The 14862-nt window shown below is 36.7% G+C and overlaps 1 protein-coding gene across 1 annotated transcript in view; it reads left to right on the top strand.

The window, feature by feature from the left end:
- PCDH15 (protocadherin related 15) overlaps positions 1-14862 on the top strand; it is a 731887-nt gene that overhangs the window by 539240 nt on the left and 177785 nt on the right. The window contains exons 22-23 of the mRNA XM_045081472.1: positions 4864-5004; positions 6760-6872. Coding sequence (XP_044937407.1) covers positions 4864-5004; positions 6760-6872 — 254 coding nt within the window. The remainder of the gene's footprint in view (positions 1-4863; positions 5005-6759; positions 6873-14862) is intronic.

Below are 14862 nucleotides of genomic sequence, written 5' to 3' on the forward strand. Positions count from 1 at the left end.
CATTAAATGTGTAGATTGCTTTAGGTAGCATAGACATTTTCACACTATTTATTCTTCCAATCCAGGAGCATGGAACATTTTTCCATTTCTTTGTGTCTTCCTCAATTTCTTTCATGAGTACTTTATAGTTTTCTGAGTATAGATTCTGTGTCTCTTTGGTTAGGTTTATTCCTAGGTATCTTATGGTTTTGGATGCAATTGTAAATGGGATTGACTCCTTAATATCTCTTTCTTCTGTCTTGCTGTTGGTATAGAGAAATGCAACTGATTTCTGTGTATTGATTTTATATCCTGACACTTTACTAAATTCCTGTATAAGTTCTAGCAGTTTTGGAGTGGAGTCTTTTGGGTTTTCCACATATAGTATCATATCATCTGCGAAGAGTGATAATTTGACTTCTTCTTTGCCGATTTGGATGCCTTTAATTTGCTTTTGTTGTCTGATTGCTGAGGCTAGGACCCCTAGTACTATGTTGAATAGCAGTGGTGATAATGGACATCCCTGCCGTGTTCCTGACCTTAGCGGAAAAGCTTTCAGTTTTTCTCCATTGAGAATGATATTTGCGGTGGGTTTTTCATAGATGGCTTTGATGATATTGAGGTATGTGCCCTCTATCCCTACACTTTGAAGAGTTTTGATCAGGAAGGGATGCTGTACTTTGTCAAATTCTTTTTCAGCATCTATTGAGAGTATCATATGGTCCTTGTTCTTCCTTTTATTGATGTGTTGTATCACATTGACTGATTTGCGGATGTTGAACCAACCTTGTAGCCCTGGAATAAATCCCACGTGGTCGTGGTGAATAATCTTTTTAATGTACTGTTGAATCCTATTGGCTAGTATTTTGTTGAGTATTTTCGCATCTGTGTTCATCAAGGATATTGGTCTATAGCTCTCTTTTTTGGTGGGATCCTTGCCTGGTTTTGGGATCAAGGTGATGCTGGCCTCATAAAATGAGTTTGGAAGTTTTCCTTCCATTTCTATTTTTTGGAACAGTTTCAGGAGAATAGGAATTAGTTCTTCTTTAAATGTTGGTAGAATTCCCCCGGGAAGCCATCTGGCCCTGGGCTTTTGTTTGTTTGGAGATTTTTAATGACTGTTTCAATCTCCTTACTGGTTATGGGTCTGTTCAGGCTTTCTATTTCTTCCTGGTTCAGTTGTGGTAGTTTATATGTTTCTAGGAATGCATCCATTTCTTCCAGATTGTCAAATTTATTGCCGTAGAGTTGCTCATAGTATGTTCTTATAATAGTTTGTATTTCTTTGGTGTTAGTTGTGATCTCTCCTCTTTCATTCATGATTTTATTTATTTGGGTCCTTTCTCTTTTCTTTTTGATAAGTCTGGCCAGGGGTTTATCAATTTTATTAATTCTTTCAAAGAACCAGCTCCTACTTTCGTTGATTTGTTCTATTGTTTTTTGGGTTTCTATTTCATTGATTTCTGCCCTAATCTTTATGATTTCTCTTCTCCTGCTAGGCTTAGGGTTTCTTTCTTGTTCTTTCTCCAGCTCCTTTAGGTGTAAGGTTAGATTGTGTACCTGCGACCTTTCTTGTTTCTTGAGAAAGGCTTGTAGCGCTATATATTTTCCTCTCAGGACTGCCTTTGTTGTGTCCCACAGATTTTGAACCGTTGTATTTTCATTATCATTTGTTTCCATGATTTTTTTCAATTCTTCTTTAATTTCCCGGTTGACCCATTCATTCTTTAGAAGGATGCTGTTTAGTCTCCATGTATTTTGGTTCTTTTCAAACTTCCTTTTGTGGTTGAGTTCTAGCTTTAGAGCATTGTGGTCTGAAAATATGCAGGGAATGATCCCAATCTTTTGATACCGGTTGAGTCCTGATTTAGGACCAAGGATGTGATCTATTCTGGAGAATGTTCCATGTGCACTAGAGAAGAATGTGTATTCTGTTGCTTTGGGATGAAATGTTCTGAATATATCTGTGATGTCCATCTGGTCCAGTGTGTCGTTTAAGGCCTTTATTTCCTTGCTGATCTTTTGCTTGGATGATCTGTCCATTTCAGTGAGGGGAGTGTTAAAGTCCCCTACTATTATTGTATTATTGTTGATGTGTTTCTTTGATTTTGTTATTAATTGGTTTATATAGTTGGCTGCTCCCACGTTGGGGGCATAGATATTTAAAATTGTTAAATCTTCTTGTTGGACAGACCCTTTGAGTATGATATAGTGTCCTTCCTCATCTCTTATTATAGTCTTTGGCTTAAAATCTAATTGATCTGATATAAGGATTGCCACTCCTGCTTTCTTCTGATGTCCATTAGCATGGTAAATTCTTTTCCACCCCCTCACTTTAAATCTGGAGGTGTCTTCGGGCTTAAAATGAGTTTCTTGGAGGCAACATATAGATGGGTTTTGTTTTTTTATCCATTCTGATACCCTGTGTCTTTTGACAGGGGCATTTAGCCCATTAACATTCAGGGTAACTATTGAGAGATATGAATTTAGGGCCATTGTATTGCCTGTAAGGTGACTGTTAATGTATATGGTCTCTGTTCCTTTCTGATCTACCACTTGTAGGCTCTCTCTTTGCTTAGAGGACCCCTTTCAAGATTTCCTGTAGAGCTGGTTTGGTGTTTGCAAATTCTTTCAGTTGTTGTTTGTCCCGAAAGCTTTTAATCTCTCCTTCTATTTTCAATGATAGCCTAGCTGGATATAGTATTCTGGGCTGCATGTTTTTCTCATTTAGTGTTCTGAAAATATCATGCCAGCCAGCTGGCATGATATTTTCTGAGCACTAAATGAGAAAAACATGCAGCCCAGAATACTATATCCAGCTAGGTAGTATGGACATTTTAATAATATTTATTCTCCCAATCCATGAACATAGAATACCTTTCCATTTGTTTGTGTCGCCTTCAGTTGCTTTCATCAGTGTTATCCTTTCTAGAGTATTCCTAAGTATTTTATTGTTTTTGGTGCAGTTGAGAATGGGAATGTTCTCTTTGTTTCTCTTTCTGCTATTTCATTATTAATATATAGAAACACAAAGGATTTCTGTATATTGATTTTGTATTCTGAGACCTTATTGAATTCATTTTTCAGTTCTAGTAGTATTTTGCTGCAGTTTTTAGGGTTCTATATATAATATCAAGTCATTTGCAAATAGTGGAAGTTTTACTTGTTCCTTACCAATTTGGTTACTTTTACTTATTTTTTCTTGTCTACTTGCTGTGGTTGGGACTTCTAGTTCCATGTTGAATAGAAATGGTGAGAGTGGACATTCTTGTTCTTATTCCTGATTTTAGGGGGAGAGCTCTCAGTTTGTGGTTTATATTTTTATATCTCAGGGAAGGTTTATATTTTTAAAGATAGCTTCAATAGAATAGAAGCAGAAAGTCAATTAAGAGTCCACTGCAGGAAACAAGTGCATAGAGATGAGAATAATCTACATCAGGCATGCATTCATTGAGCTATTAGCAGGACTTCAGGATGGTTTGGTTGTAGAGTCCAAGAGAAAGAGAAGGGGAGAAGGTTCAATGGTCACCTCTAGGCTTTTAGATGGACCAACTTGGTCAAAGGTAGGGCCATTGGTCTAGTGTGGAGAAGGTGCACTTTTGGGAGAGGAAATCAGGATGGTGGTTTGGGATATGCTGAGATAAAAACAGAACATCTAAGTTGACCACTATATATATATATATATATATATATATATATATATATATATATATATATATATTACCTTGGAGTTTAAAGGGGGAGTGTAGCTGGAATGTAAATGGGAATTATAAACACATAGAAGTTGTTTAGAGGCACAAGACTGGAAGAAATTGCAGAAGCTGAAAATAGAAGTAAAGAAGGTAGATATTCCTGTGACTGAGTCTTGGGAGTGCTTTCCTCCATAGTGTCGGTTCAGGTTTGTGATCAAATCTACCACATACCAGCTCTGTGCCCAAACTCTTTACTTGACCTGAGGGGTGACCTATGCACAGAGAAGATTATGTAATTCAAAATAAGACCAAAGTAAACCCTAATGTAAGTAAGTCAGTTTTAACTATTTTTTGTAGTCTTTAAAAATGTATCAAATATTAATTTCTTTTTTAAATTATTTTTTAAAATTTAACTTTATTTTCTCAGTGTTCCAAGAGATTTACTATCCCAATTTATCTTGTTCTATATCTGGGACAATTTCACATCCTTTAACTCCCTATAATCCTCAAGTTCATTAACTAAAAATAAAAAATGGACAGTTGAATCTACATGTATCATCTTTAGTATAGTTCTTGGACATAATAAGCATTCAACAAATGTTAGCTATCATTATTTTACTATTATTACTATCATCATCATTAGTAATGTTTTCCTCAAGGATTGTTGTGAGGACTAATTTATTTATGAAAAAAAACCCACAAAACTAGCATGTTTAACAGCACAGAGCAGCTGGTGAATAGTTTTGTCTCCTCCACTTCCATTCCCCTCCCTCCACTTTTCAACAGACCTCCGTGCTCCATCATTCTCTGTGTCAGAGTTCAAATAATCACGATAAAAGAACACCATTTATAATTGTCTCAGAAGGTAAAAAAAATAAGCAGACATGGGGTTTAGGTCAGGTGAGATTCCTATAATTAAAGGACAGTGGAAGAGAAGACACCCAAAGCAACATTAATTTATTCTTTCACAGAAATAATTTTCAATAACAGGTAGTGAAGATACTTCATTGGTTCAGGGGAAGTCATCCAAAAGAAATAGAGATTCTGCTGTATTTCAGACCTTGAAGTGTGAGTGCTAAATACAATTTTTCACTTCTAGAAAGCCATGCATTTTATACATCGGTTTGCCGCCATCAATACCCTTTGTTTTCATTTTGCAACAGTGAATTAATAATATATGATCTCATTTTAGGGATTGCCCGCAAGTCGTGTGAGGTACAGAGTAGACGATGCCCAGTTTCCTTATCCTGCCAGTATTTTTGACGTGGAAGAAGATTCTGGAAGAGTAATAACTCGAGTCAATCTTAACGAAGAGCCTACAACAATTTTTAAGGTCAGTGCAGTGTTTTCCTTACCATTATCTGTTTGATATTTAACTTCTGAGAGTACAGTTTAATAGATGACCATACATGTTTCCATTTTCCTCCTTTCAATTTTTTAAAAAAATTACAAAATAATATATATTTTACCAGGAATATACTTAGAAAATATAGTTAAGCTGAAAGAAAAAAAAAAACAACCACCACACACAGAATTGATATTTCACATTTTGTGGATAACTAGAATTGAGCAGTTTAATATCTATCCTTATGATAACATTCCATACAAATGCAAGTATACACGTGTGTGTTTGACCCTAATATGATCCTATTATTCATACTGCTTTTTTAAAGTGAGTAATATATTGCCTATGACAGTAAATATTGTTAATGGTATTATTTTAATGGTTGAACGATGTTCTATTGTATGAATGCGCTATTATTTTTTTTGTCTTACACTTTGTTGTTGGATTTGATGTTTCTAGTTTTTTGTTGTAATAATATTTGCTGTTGTGAAACTCCTTGTACAAAAATTTGCCACCTTTTTGATTTTCTTTTTCCTTAAGATAAGTACTGAGAGGCAAGATTATTGGGTCAAGTTTATGTACTCATGATAAGTTCTACTTCAGGAAAATTTGAAATATTACTACCCTTCATTATTGTCATAAATAATTTTTTTATTAAATGTTTGAGTGTTCCCATTTTTGTAATTCCTTAGAATAATTTTTTCATTGTGAATAAAACCTTTGACCCTCCATTGCAGAAATGCCCTCATTGGTTAACCTCGTGTGTGTCAGTGAGTACTATACCTCACATAATCCTAGCACTGTTGGGAGCAATTGTTCTCTTGGTTCAGTGTTAACCCAAGGGTAAAACATGGGCCCAAGGATCATCCTTAGTTATGGTTTCGTCTAGGTTGAACTGGTTTAAATTAGTAGCCTGCAGGTTCCAAAATGACAGATATTCCAGAGAAACACATAATATTGAAAATATTTAGCATTTCTTAAATAGAAGCATTCTTCTTGATATAATATACATTATCCAAAAAGGAGCAATTATAAACAACGCTGTAGTAATAAATATTATTACTTGAGACATCTTGAAATGAAAGCTTTTCTGCAGTTTGCATCATTTGAACAGTTTCTACTATATGGTATGAACTTGGTTTTATATGTTTTTAAGAGAGTGTATCTCCAACTCTGTTAAACTGTAAAGATTTCCAGTTTTATCCTCCAGAGTGAAGTATTTCTGCCCTGTAATCTTGCAGACAATTAATTCACGGGAAAAATTAATTTCTTTTTTGTAAGGAAACTAATTAGCTTTTTGCTATCAATGTGACTGAATTTAACACTTTTTAAATAAGTGTCGGTGCTCATAATGGCCTGTGTTTTTGCTGTGGGCACCAGTGGGACTGTGGGAGAGAAATCAGTTTAATCATTGGAGAGCTGTAGTATCACATACCTGTTTTACTGTAGTGTTTTATCATAGCGTTAGTAACTCCACTTCAAGTTTTCTTGTCTAGGAAATTAAAAAAAAAAAAAGAAAGAAAGAAAGAAAAAAGAAAGAAACACCCAACTGGTGGGATTGTTGTGAAGAGCAAGTGAGAAGATAGGTAACATATCTCAGCAGTCCAGTACCTGCTCCATGGAAGACAGTGAGAAAGTGATCATTGCTCCCCCTCCTGGAACCAGGCAGTCCAGTGATTAAAAGTGATGCTTTACTTGCTTCTTGCTAATCCTCTTTAACATGAATCTTTATTATTTTTTAAGTTGGTGGTTGTTGCTTTTGATGAGGGCGAACCTGTGATGTCCAGCAGCGCCACAGTGAAAATTCTGGTCTTACATCCTGGAGAAATTCCACGCTTCACGCAAGAAGAGTATAGGTATTGAATTCTATCTATTTTTGTAAAAAGTGTAAAGGTTTTTTGTGTTGCTCTGTTTGGGCCTTTCAAAACTGAGGTGATTTGAATTGATCAATGATATGACCTTCTCGTTCTCGTTTAAGTTTTTCTAAATTAGCTTAATATTACATTTGTTTATTTATTTATTTATTTATTTATTTATTTTCAAAGTAACAGTATTATTGTTTGTGCACCACACCCAGTGCTCCATGCAATCTGTGCCCTCCCTAATACCCACCACCTGGTTCCCTCAAACTCCCACCCCTCGCCGCTTCAAACCCCTCAGATTGTTTTTCAGAGTCCATAGTCTCTCATGGTTCACCTCCCCTTCCAATTTCCCCCAACTCCCTTCTCCTCTCTAACTCCCCATGTCCTCCATGCTATTTGTTAGGCTCCACAAATAAGTGAAACCATATGATAATTGACTCTCTCTGCTTGACTTATTTCACTCAGCATAATCTCTTCCAGTCCCATCCATGTTGCTACAAAAGTTGGGTATTCATCCTTTCTGATGGAGGCATAATACTCCATAGTATATATGGACCACATCTTCCTTATCCATTTGTCCGTTGAAGGACATCTTGGTTCTTTCCACAGTTTGATGACTGTGGCCATTGCTGCTATAAACAGTGGGATACAGATGGCCCTTCTTTTCACTACATATGTATCTTTGGGGTAAATACCCAGTAGAAGCATCCAACTCTTGATCTAGGCTCAGGTCATGATCTCAGCATGGTGAGATCGAACCTCTTGTCAGGCTCTGTGCTCAGCATGGAGTCTGCTTGTCCCCTTTCCATCTCCCTGCTGGCTTCCTCTCTCTCTCTCTCTCTCAGATAAATAAAAAAATAAAATTTCAAAAAAAATGCAGTCTTTGAAAAATATAACATTATATTTTGGGGTTGAAACTGCAACTAATTATTAATCTCAATAGCGAGAAGTAGTAAACATTTCATTTCTTGTTATTGCCGGATAGATACATAATTTGACACAAATCTACAATGATTTTTCTCATATAATCAGCGAAAGAGAAAGAAAGAATGTATGTGTATATGTGTTTATGGGTATGATATATATTATGTATTATAGCTATAGAGCTAGTGTATATACTGTCTTAAGTCAGGCTGCCATAACAAAATCCCACAGACCAGGTGACTCCAATTGGGAAATTTGTTTTCTCACAGTTTCAGAGACTGAAAGCCTGAGTTCAGGGCACCAGCACGGTTGGGTTGTGGTGAGAGCCTTCTTCCTGGCTTGTGGACAGCTGTGTCGCTGCTGAGTCCTCATGAAACAAAGCAAGCTCCCTGGTGTCTCTTCTTATAAGGGTGCCCATCCAAAGATTAGCCCCGACCATGACCTCATCCAAACTTAACTACCTCTCAAAGGTCTCATATTCAAATACTATGCCATTGAGGGTTAAATTCTTCAACATATTGATTTTAGGGGGACACAGTTCAGTCCAAGCACGTGTATAGATACATAGATAGATAGATAGGTAGACAGATATTCTTAGGAAGTGTAGAATTTGTTTAAAAAATAATAAAATTAAATGTACTATATTTTATGATTGCTTCATGATTGCATATGAGTGAAAAATTTTATAATGCTCTCCTGAAAATATAGTAGAACTTTCTTTATGATATTGTTTTAAGCGAAAACATGAATATACATGTATTTGAATGTTAATACCCATAAGAGATAGTTTTCCACACATATTTGAAGGAGACTCATCACATACTACATATTTACCATTTCTTTATTCTGGACATAGCATTAAACGGCATCCTGTCTTGGAGCTCCAGGGCTTCACAGCCACACATGCAAACTAAACACTGTATGAACAACACAGTATAGTGTGAAGATGCAATGATAGGAGATCAGTGCTAAACAAGTGTGTTGGGGAAATACCTTACTAGATTTAAACACACATAGCTTTAAGTTGTATCTTGAGAAAAAAATACAGCTTAACTACTCCACAAAAATATGAAAGGATGTTCCATGCTGAAGAATTAGCATACATACACATACAAATAAACAAAACAAGCCCCAAAGAGAGAATAAACACAGGATGTATTGATTTCCAAGATATTTTGGTAGTTTAGTCTATGTAGAGACAAAGTAGACATTATGTCATGTTATTTGAGGCTCAAGAAAAATGAAGATTTCACATAATACTTGATCATATTCTAAAATGTGGATTTTTATTGTTTTGATAACTGTGGTGTTTTATTTTTAAGATTTTATTTATTTATTTGACAGAGATCACAAGTAGACAGAGAGGCAGGCAGAGAGAGTAGAGGAAGCAGGCTGCCTGCTGAGCAGAGAGCCCCATGCGGGGCTTGATCCCAGGACCCTGAGATCATGACCTGAGCTGAAGGCAGAGGCTTTAACCCACTGAGCCACCCAGGCGCACCAACTGTGTTGTTTTTGTTTTTGTTTTTGCTTTGATAATTTCTAAGGACTTACTAAGAATTGTAAGTTTCAAAGCAAAGACAAAGCTACCGAGAGAGGAGGCAGGTGATGTGTCTGGGAACATTTACTACACTGAACCAAGCAGTGTTTTCCTTTTATAAAATGCTGCCTTGGGCACTTGGGTAGCTCAGTTGATTAAGCATCCCACTCTTGGTTTCAGGTTAGTTCTTGATCTAAGGGTGGTGATCTCAAGGTTGTGGCATTGAGCCCTGCATTGGGCTCCATGCTCTGTGGGGAGTGTGCTTGAGATTCTCTCCCTCTGCCCCTCCCCCTGCTCATGCACTCTCTCTGTCTCTCTAAAATAAATAAAACCTTTAAAGAAAAGCTTCCTTTGCAAGATTCAAGCAATAAATGAATGTAATCTTACCAGAAAATTCTACATAACACTTACGTAAACCACTGAGATGTAAACTCTATTTAAAACAGTAAGAATTCCTGGTCAGTCTGTTTGAAAGGCCCTTTTCTTCCTTCTGTCCATTGTTACCAGTACCTTCCTCTTTGGCTGGCATGGCAACCTGTGAACCCCAGTTCTTTGCTATGGGACATGCAGTTTTCTGCTTCTAGAGACCTTTCCTGGATATGTTCATGGTCCCTGGATGTGTTCATGGCTTCTCAGGAACCAGAATGGATATAAACTCCCCATGTTTCTCACCGTCTTACCTGGATTTAATGCTCACAAGAAATGTACTTACTATTTGAGGTGCGTCCAGGAATCCCTCAGATCTTCAGCTGAAAAGAATCTGTTCATTCCATACAGTCCTTCGTCGGAAGCCCCAAAGAGAGAATAAACACAGTAAATGCTGTCACCTTTCTCCTGGCTTTCATGCACAGCTCATTTCCTATTATTAGCTGTAAGCCTCCAGACTTCTGTAGCACATTGCTTATTAACTCTTTTAGCTAAAATACTGTGGCATTCAGGCCAAGGTCATAGATCTCATCAGGGCATTGCTCATTTAGCTTTCTTTTTTAAATTGCCTTTATTTATGCCACTTTTAAAAATAAAAATGTTTTGTTCAATGAATAATTTACCATTTCTTACCTTCTCTGCAAAGAAGTACAAACTGCAAATAGATTCTATTAATAAAGTTGTTAACTTAGAGAAGAAAAGAAAACTGCCAATTACTTGGTGATAAAATTAAGAGGAGTCACAGGAGCACATGGGGAAGAATTTTCTGACCTTCCAGAAAAATATTTCTAACATTTGCAAATAGTGCCCTTGACTGTTCTGGTCCATTTGTTACTCTGATACATAAAGGCAATTTGGTATCCTTGTTGCATGTTACAATCTATAAAGAAAGTCCTCAGAATTGACTTAATTGGCATAATGGATTCAGTAGGACTTGGGCATTGAACAGGATTGTTTTCCTTTTTATAAGATTCTTAGAAAACTTGAATAATAAAAAAGTCATATCAAACACTGGCAGAACACACTGTATGTTGAATAAGGCCCAATGATTCAATTTAAATGTTCAAGGAAATTTACATTTGACCTGAAGTGTGGAATGAATTATTAAAAAAAAAAAAAAAAAAAGTAAGAGACCTAAGGCTGATCTTCATTACCTCTCCATGCTCTTGGAGATTTTTGACATATATACCAGAGTCTGGATGCCTCTACTCTTTTCTTCACCCTCCTGGACCCATAGCTAGATTCCATTCCCCAGCCCTGCTTGCTAGATAGAGCCATGGGACTGAGTTCTGAACAATAAAATGGGGAACACGACGGTCTGCACTGTTCCCTGGCCTGATTTAACCTTTCCCTGTATGGACAGGTGAAATGGAAAACACACCGAGAGACCCTTGGGAGCCATATGTTGACAACTGTAGGAACGTGAGAGGAGCCCAGGCCTCTGAATCACAGATTGGAAGAGTGCTACCTAACTAGGAATGTCCTAAATATATATAATTTTTTTTTTCAAAATCATTTACTGCTTCGGCTAAATACACATAAATACCAGAGATGCTGTATACACTATGGGACCTCAGTTCCCTTGCGCTGGAGTCCAAGGGTGGCAGAATATGCCACTTGGGCATAAGGAGTATTTTGAGCTGAAAGTGCTTAAAAACACAGCAGCTGTAAGAAGGACATTCTGATCTCCCCTTTTCCTCCCAAAAGCAGGACCTATAAACTCATGTGAAAAATGCTTTCTCTGTACCAGGAGGAAAAACACATTCTTTAATGAGGAGTCAAAGCCAAGAGAAGCGATACCGACAGGCCTTGTTAAAACAATTCACAGCTCACTCCAGCCTCCTTCTATAGTTTACTTTTCCACAATGGCCTGTCTCTGTTCATCCTAATACAAAAGTATGAAGGTTTTGCCATTTCTCTGGCTCTTCATTTTCTCACAAGGGCTCTCCTGTCACATATAACTTATATAAATGGGAATGTTTTCTCCTACTCATCTGACCTATGTCAGTTTAATACTTAGACCCAGCCTAAAAACCCCGAAAGGGTAGAGGTGAAGTTTTACTTCCATTACAAAATTGCTCCTGGTAGAAAAACTTTCTCATGGGATCAGTCTGGGGGCAGAGGGGACACCAAGCGATAAGCAAGATTTCTGTCCTTGTGGTTGGAAAATGCTCATGGGTTGCAAATGGAAAGCAGAGATCCACAGTAAGGGATCTATGACAAGCTGAGATACATATGTTCATATCTTGGGAATACCTTCATTCCAATAACGACTCTTGAATTCCTTAGGAAAAACTGGTTTTCAACAAATGACAAGGTGTGAAGAAAGCCTCTAAAGATAAAATATTAGTTCATTGCAGAATATTGAACTCAATTCTTAAACTGACCACCTCCCCAGTCCAATATTCTTGTGTTTGGAATGGTATATTATTAAATCTTTAAATCTTGGTTAAAAGGATTAAATAGGGTAGGTTAGGCTGGGGTAGAAAGAAACCCTTGTATTATAATAGTTTTGAGAACAAAAACTCATGTGTTTTGACTCACATGAGAGTCTAAACTGATTGTGTCAGCTGGTGGTAACTCTTCACGTAATTTTTCCATGCTGTCATCAACAACCCAAGCCAACTTAGCATCTTCTGTCCTAAACATCCTATTTCAGAATTATCCCAGTGATTGCCATTTTTGTCCCTGGAATGGGGCCAAGGGCAGAAAATCCACAAGCAGAGATTTCCTGAAGCAAGTGAATTAGGGTTTGCAAATTTCACCTCAGCTCAAGTTCTTTCCTGAAACTCAAGGCAAATGGCCACAGCCAACACTGAATGGGTGGATGAATTCTTCCCTTGCTAGGCAGCTGTATCTCATTTCCACCTCTCCTACTGGGGAAGAAGGGAAAATAGTGTGGGTGGATAATTAGCACATTAAACGTGTAGTTTCAGACAAGTTATAGGTTTTCATCACTGTAGTCATCTTAAGATGACTTGGGTTATGTTAAGAATATACAAAATTGGTTCCATGAACCCATGGAATAGTACAGAAATATTTTATTCTTAAATATGTATTGGTGAAACAGATTGCCTTCCTCTTAAAGTAGCAAGAGAATGCATACTTTTTTTTTTGGTTTGTTTGAATTCAAAGAAAATCACAGATGGGCGTTTTTGAATGTTTTAAGTTATGTCTAGTGATTTCAGCATATCAAATGTTAGTATTATATATTCCCAGCCAAACCTTTCTAGACTTCCAGATAACGTTTGGTTATCTGATTATAAATCACTACTGTCTCCATGTTCTGGAGAAGTATAATTGTCTTGATCACAAGGAAAAAGAAAGGGGGGAAAGAAAAGGAAAAGGGGGTTATAAGTGAAAGTTATGAGGTGTAAACTCACTTTGTGGAGACCATCCAAGAGATCTGAGAGGATACATTTACTATTCGGTGAAACATTTTCCAATGTACAGGTTCTACATCGAGAGAAAAAATCCCTTTCTCTCTCTCCAGAATTAAAAACATTTCAATATCGAGCTACTGGTAATTGCCTTGTTGCTGGAGTGCAGAAATAGACTATCATTACCTTTTCTAAAATTATAAAAGTATAAGTAGGAACGAGCAAATAATAAACATCAGAGTAAATCCTTTAATATTTACTAAAGGGAAAGTCTCCTTGACTGCCAGCCACGTTTGTGATGACAGATAATTAGCAGATTAGCTAACCAATGTGAAAGCAGCCATTCAACAAGAAGCCAAACCCTCCTTTCACATTTTGTTAAGTCTCTCTTTCCTATTCCTATCTAAAAACTTCCTCACTCTCTGCTAATGGTTCTTTGAAAAAGAAGCCAGTTTGTAAAATTATTCAAGGATTTTATAAAAGACCACCCTGTTTTAAGGGAAGTAATTTAGCCTGTCAAGACTAGAGGAGAAATTTCTCACATTATTTTCTTGTTTTTAATTTTCAACATTGGAATACTTTCTGTGTGTTGAAATAAGATTTGATTTTGTTTTTCCTCAAATCTTGTGAACTGAAATAGTTCCCTGATGGGCCAACTTCAAGTAATTGTTAAGTGAGGGAGGAATCTCATAATGAGAAAGCTATTTACCCCATGCAGATATATGTGTACTTTTATAATGGCCAGACTTACAGTAATTCTTAAGATAAGTGTGTGCCTATTTCTCTTTGGTCCCTTTGGTGATTGTAGTACTTGAAACACTTATTTTGTTCATTTCATGACCTCTTCAGTCTCTCCTTGATTCATTTAATTAGGTTAAATGGAAAATTAAGACATCAGTTTGCTTCATCTGTTTGTCATTGGATGAACACTTAATTTTCCAGAAAACACTGAGTTCTTCTCAAAATTTATAGAAGTATATAACTCTTCAGACTTTGTAATATTAACTTCTACAAATATAAATGAGCATTCATATTATTTAGGAGCAGACACACAACCCAGCATTTCACAATTGCAACAAATTTCCATTTTCATGCATCATTCCTGTTTTATGTGAGTCTTCCAGATTATCTTTTTGACAGACAAGGAAATGTCAGAAGTTTTGGTCACTTAGAGTTTGCTTACCTCAGATCATCATTCTTCATTCTTTTTTCTCCCTTTCCTTGAAATAAATTTCTTAAAGAGTCAATGGCATCTCTTAATCCTTGATTGTTTAAATACCTCTCACTTCTCAAAAGTCTCTTCAGCTGGACTTCTTTAAGTCCAACTATTAGCCCCTACCTCACATAAATAATAATTAGATTTGAGTCATTACTCTTCGGATGATTAAGTATCTCTATGCCCATATGCAAACTCGTATTTTAATTCAAACCACTTCCCACAACCTGATTCTCATTGGAAGTAGAAAAAAAAAATAAGTAGCTTAATCTTTTTTTTTTCTTTTTTTTTTAAGATTTTATTTATTTGTCAGAGAGAGAGAGATCAAGATAGCGAGCACAAGCAGCGAGAACAGCAGGCAGAGGCAGAAGCAGGAACCCTGCTGAGCAGGGAGCCTAATATGGGACTTGATCTCAGGACCTTGGGATCATGACCTGAGCCGAAGGCAGATACTTAACCAACTGAGCCACCCAGGTGTCCCAGAAATAGCTTAATCTTAAT

Source organism: Mustela putorius, unplaced genomic scaffold (assembly GCF_011764305.1).
Source record: "Mustela putorius furo isolate JIRA1106 unplaced genomic scaffold, ASM1176430v1.1 tig00000577_pilon_pilon_pilon, whole genome shotgun sequence".
In the NCBI taxonomy this organism is placed as follows: domain Eukaryota; kingdom Metazoa; phylum Chordata; class Mammalia; order Carnivora; family Mustelidae; genus Mustela; species Mustela putorius.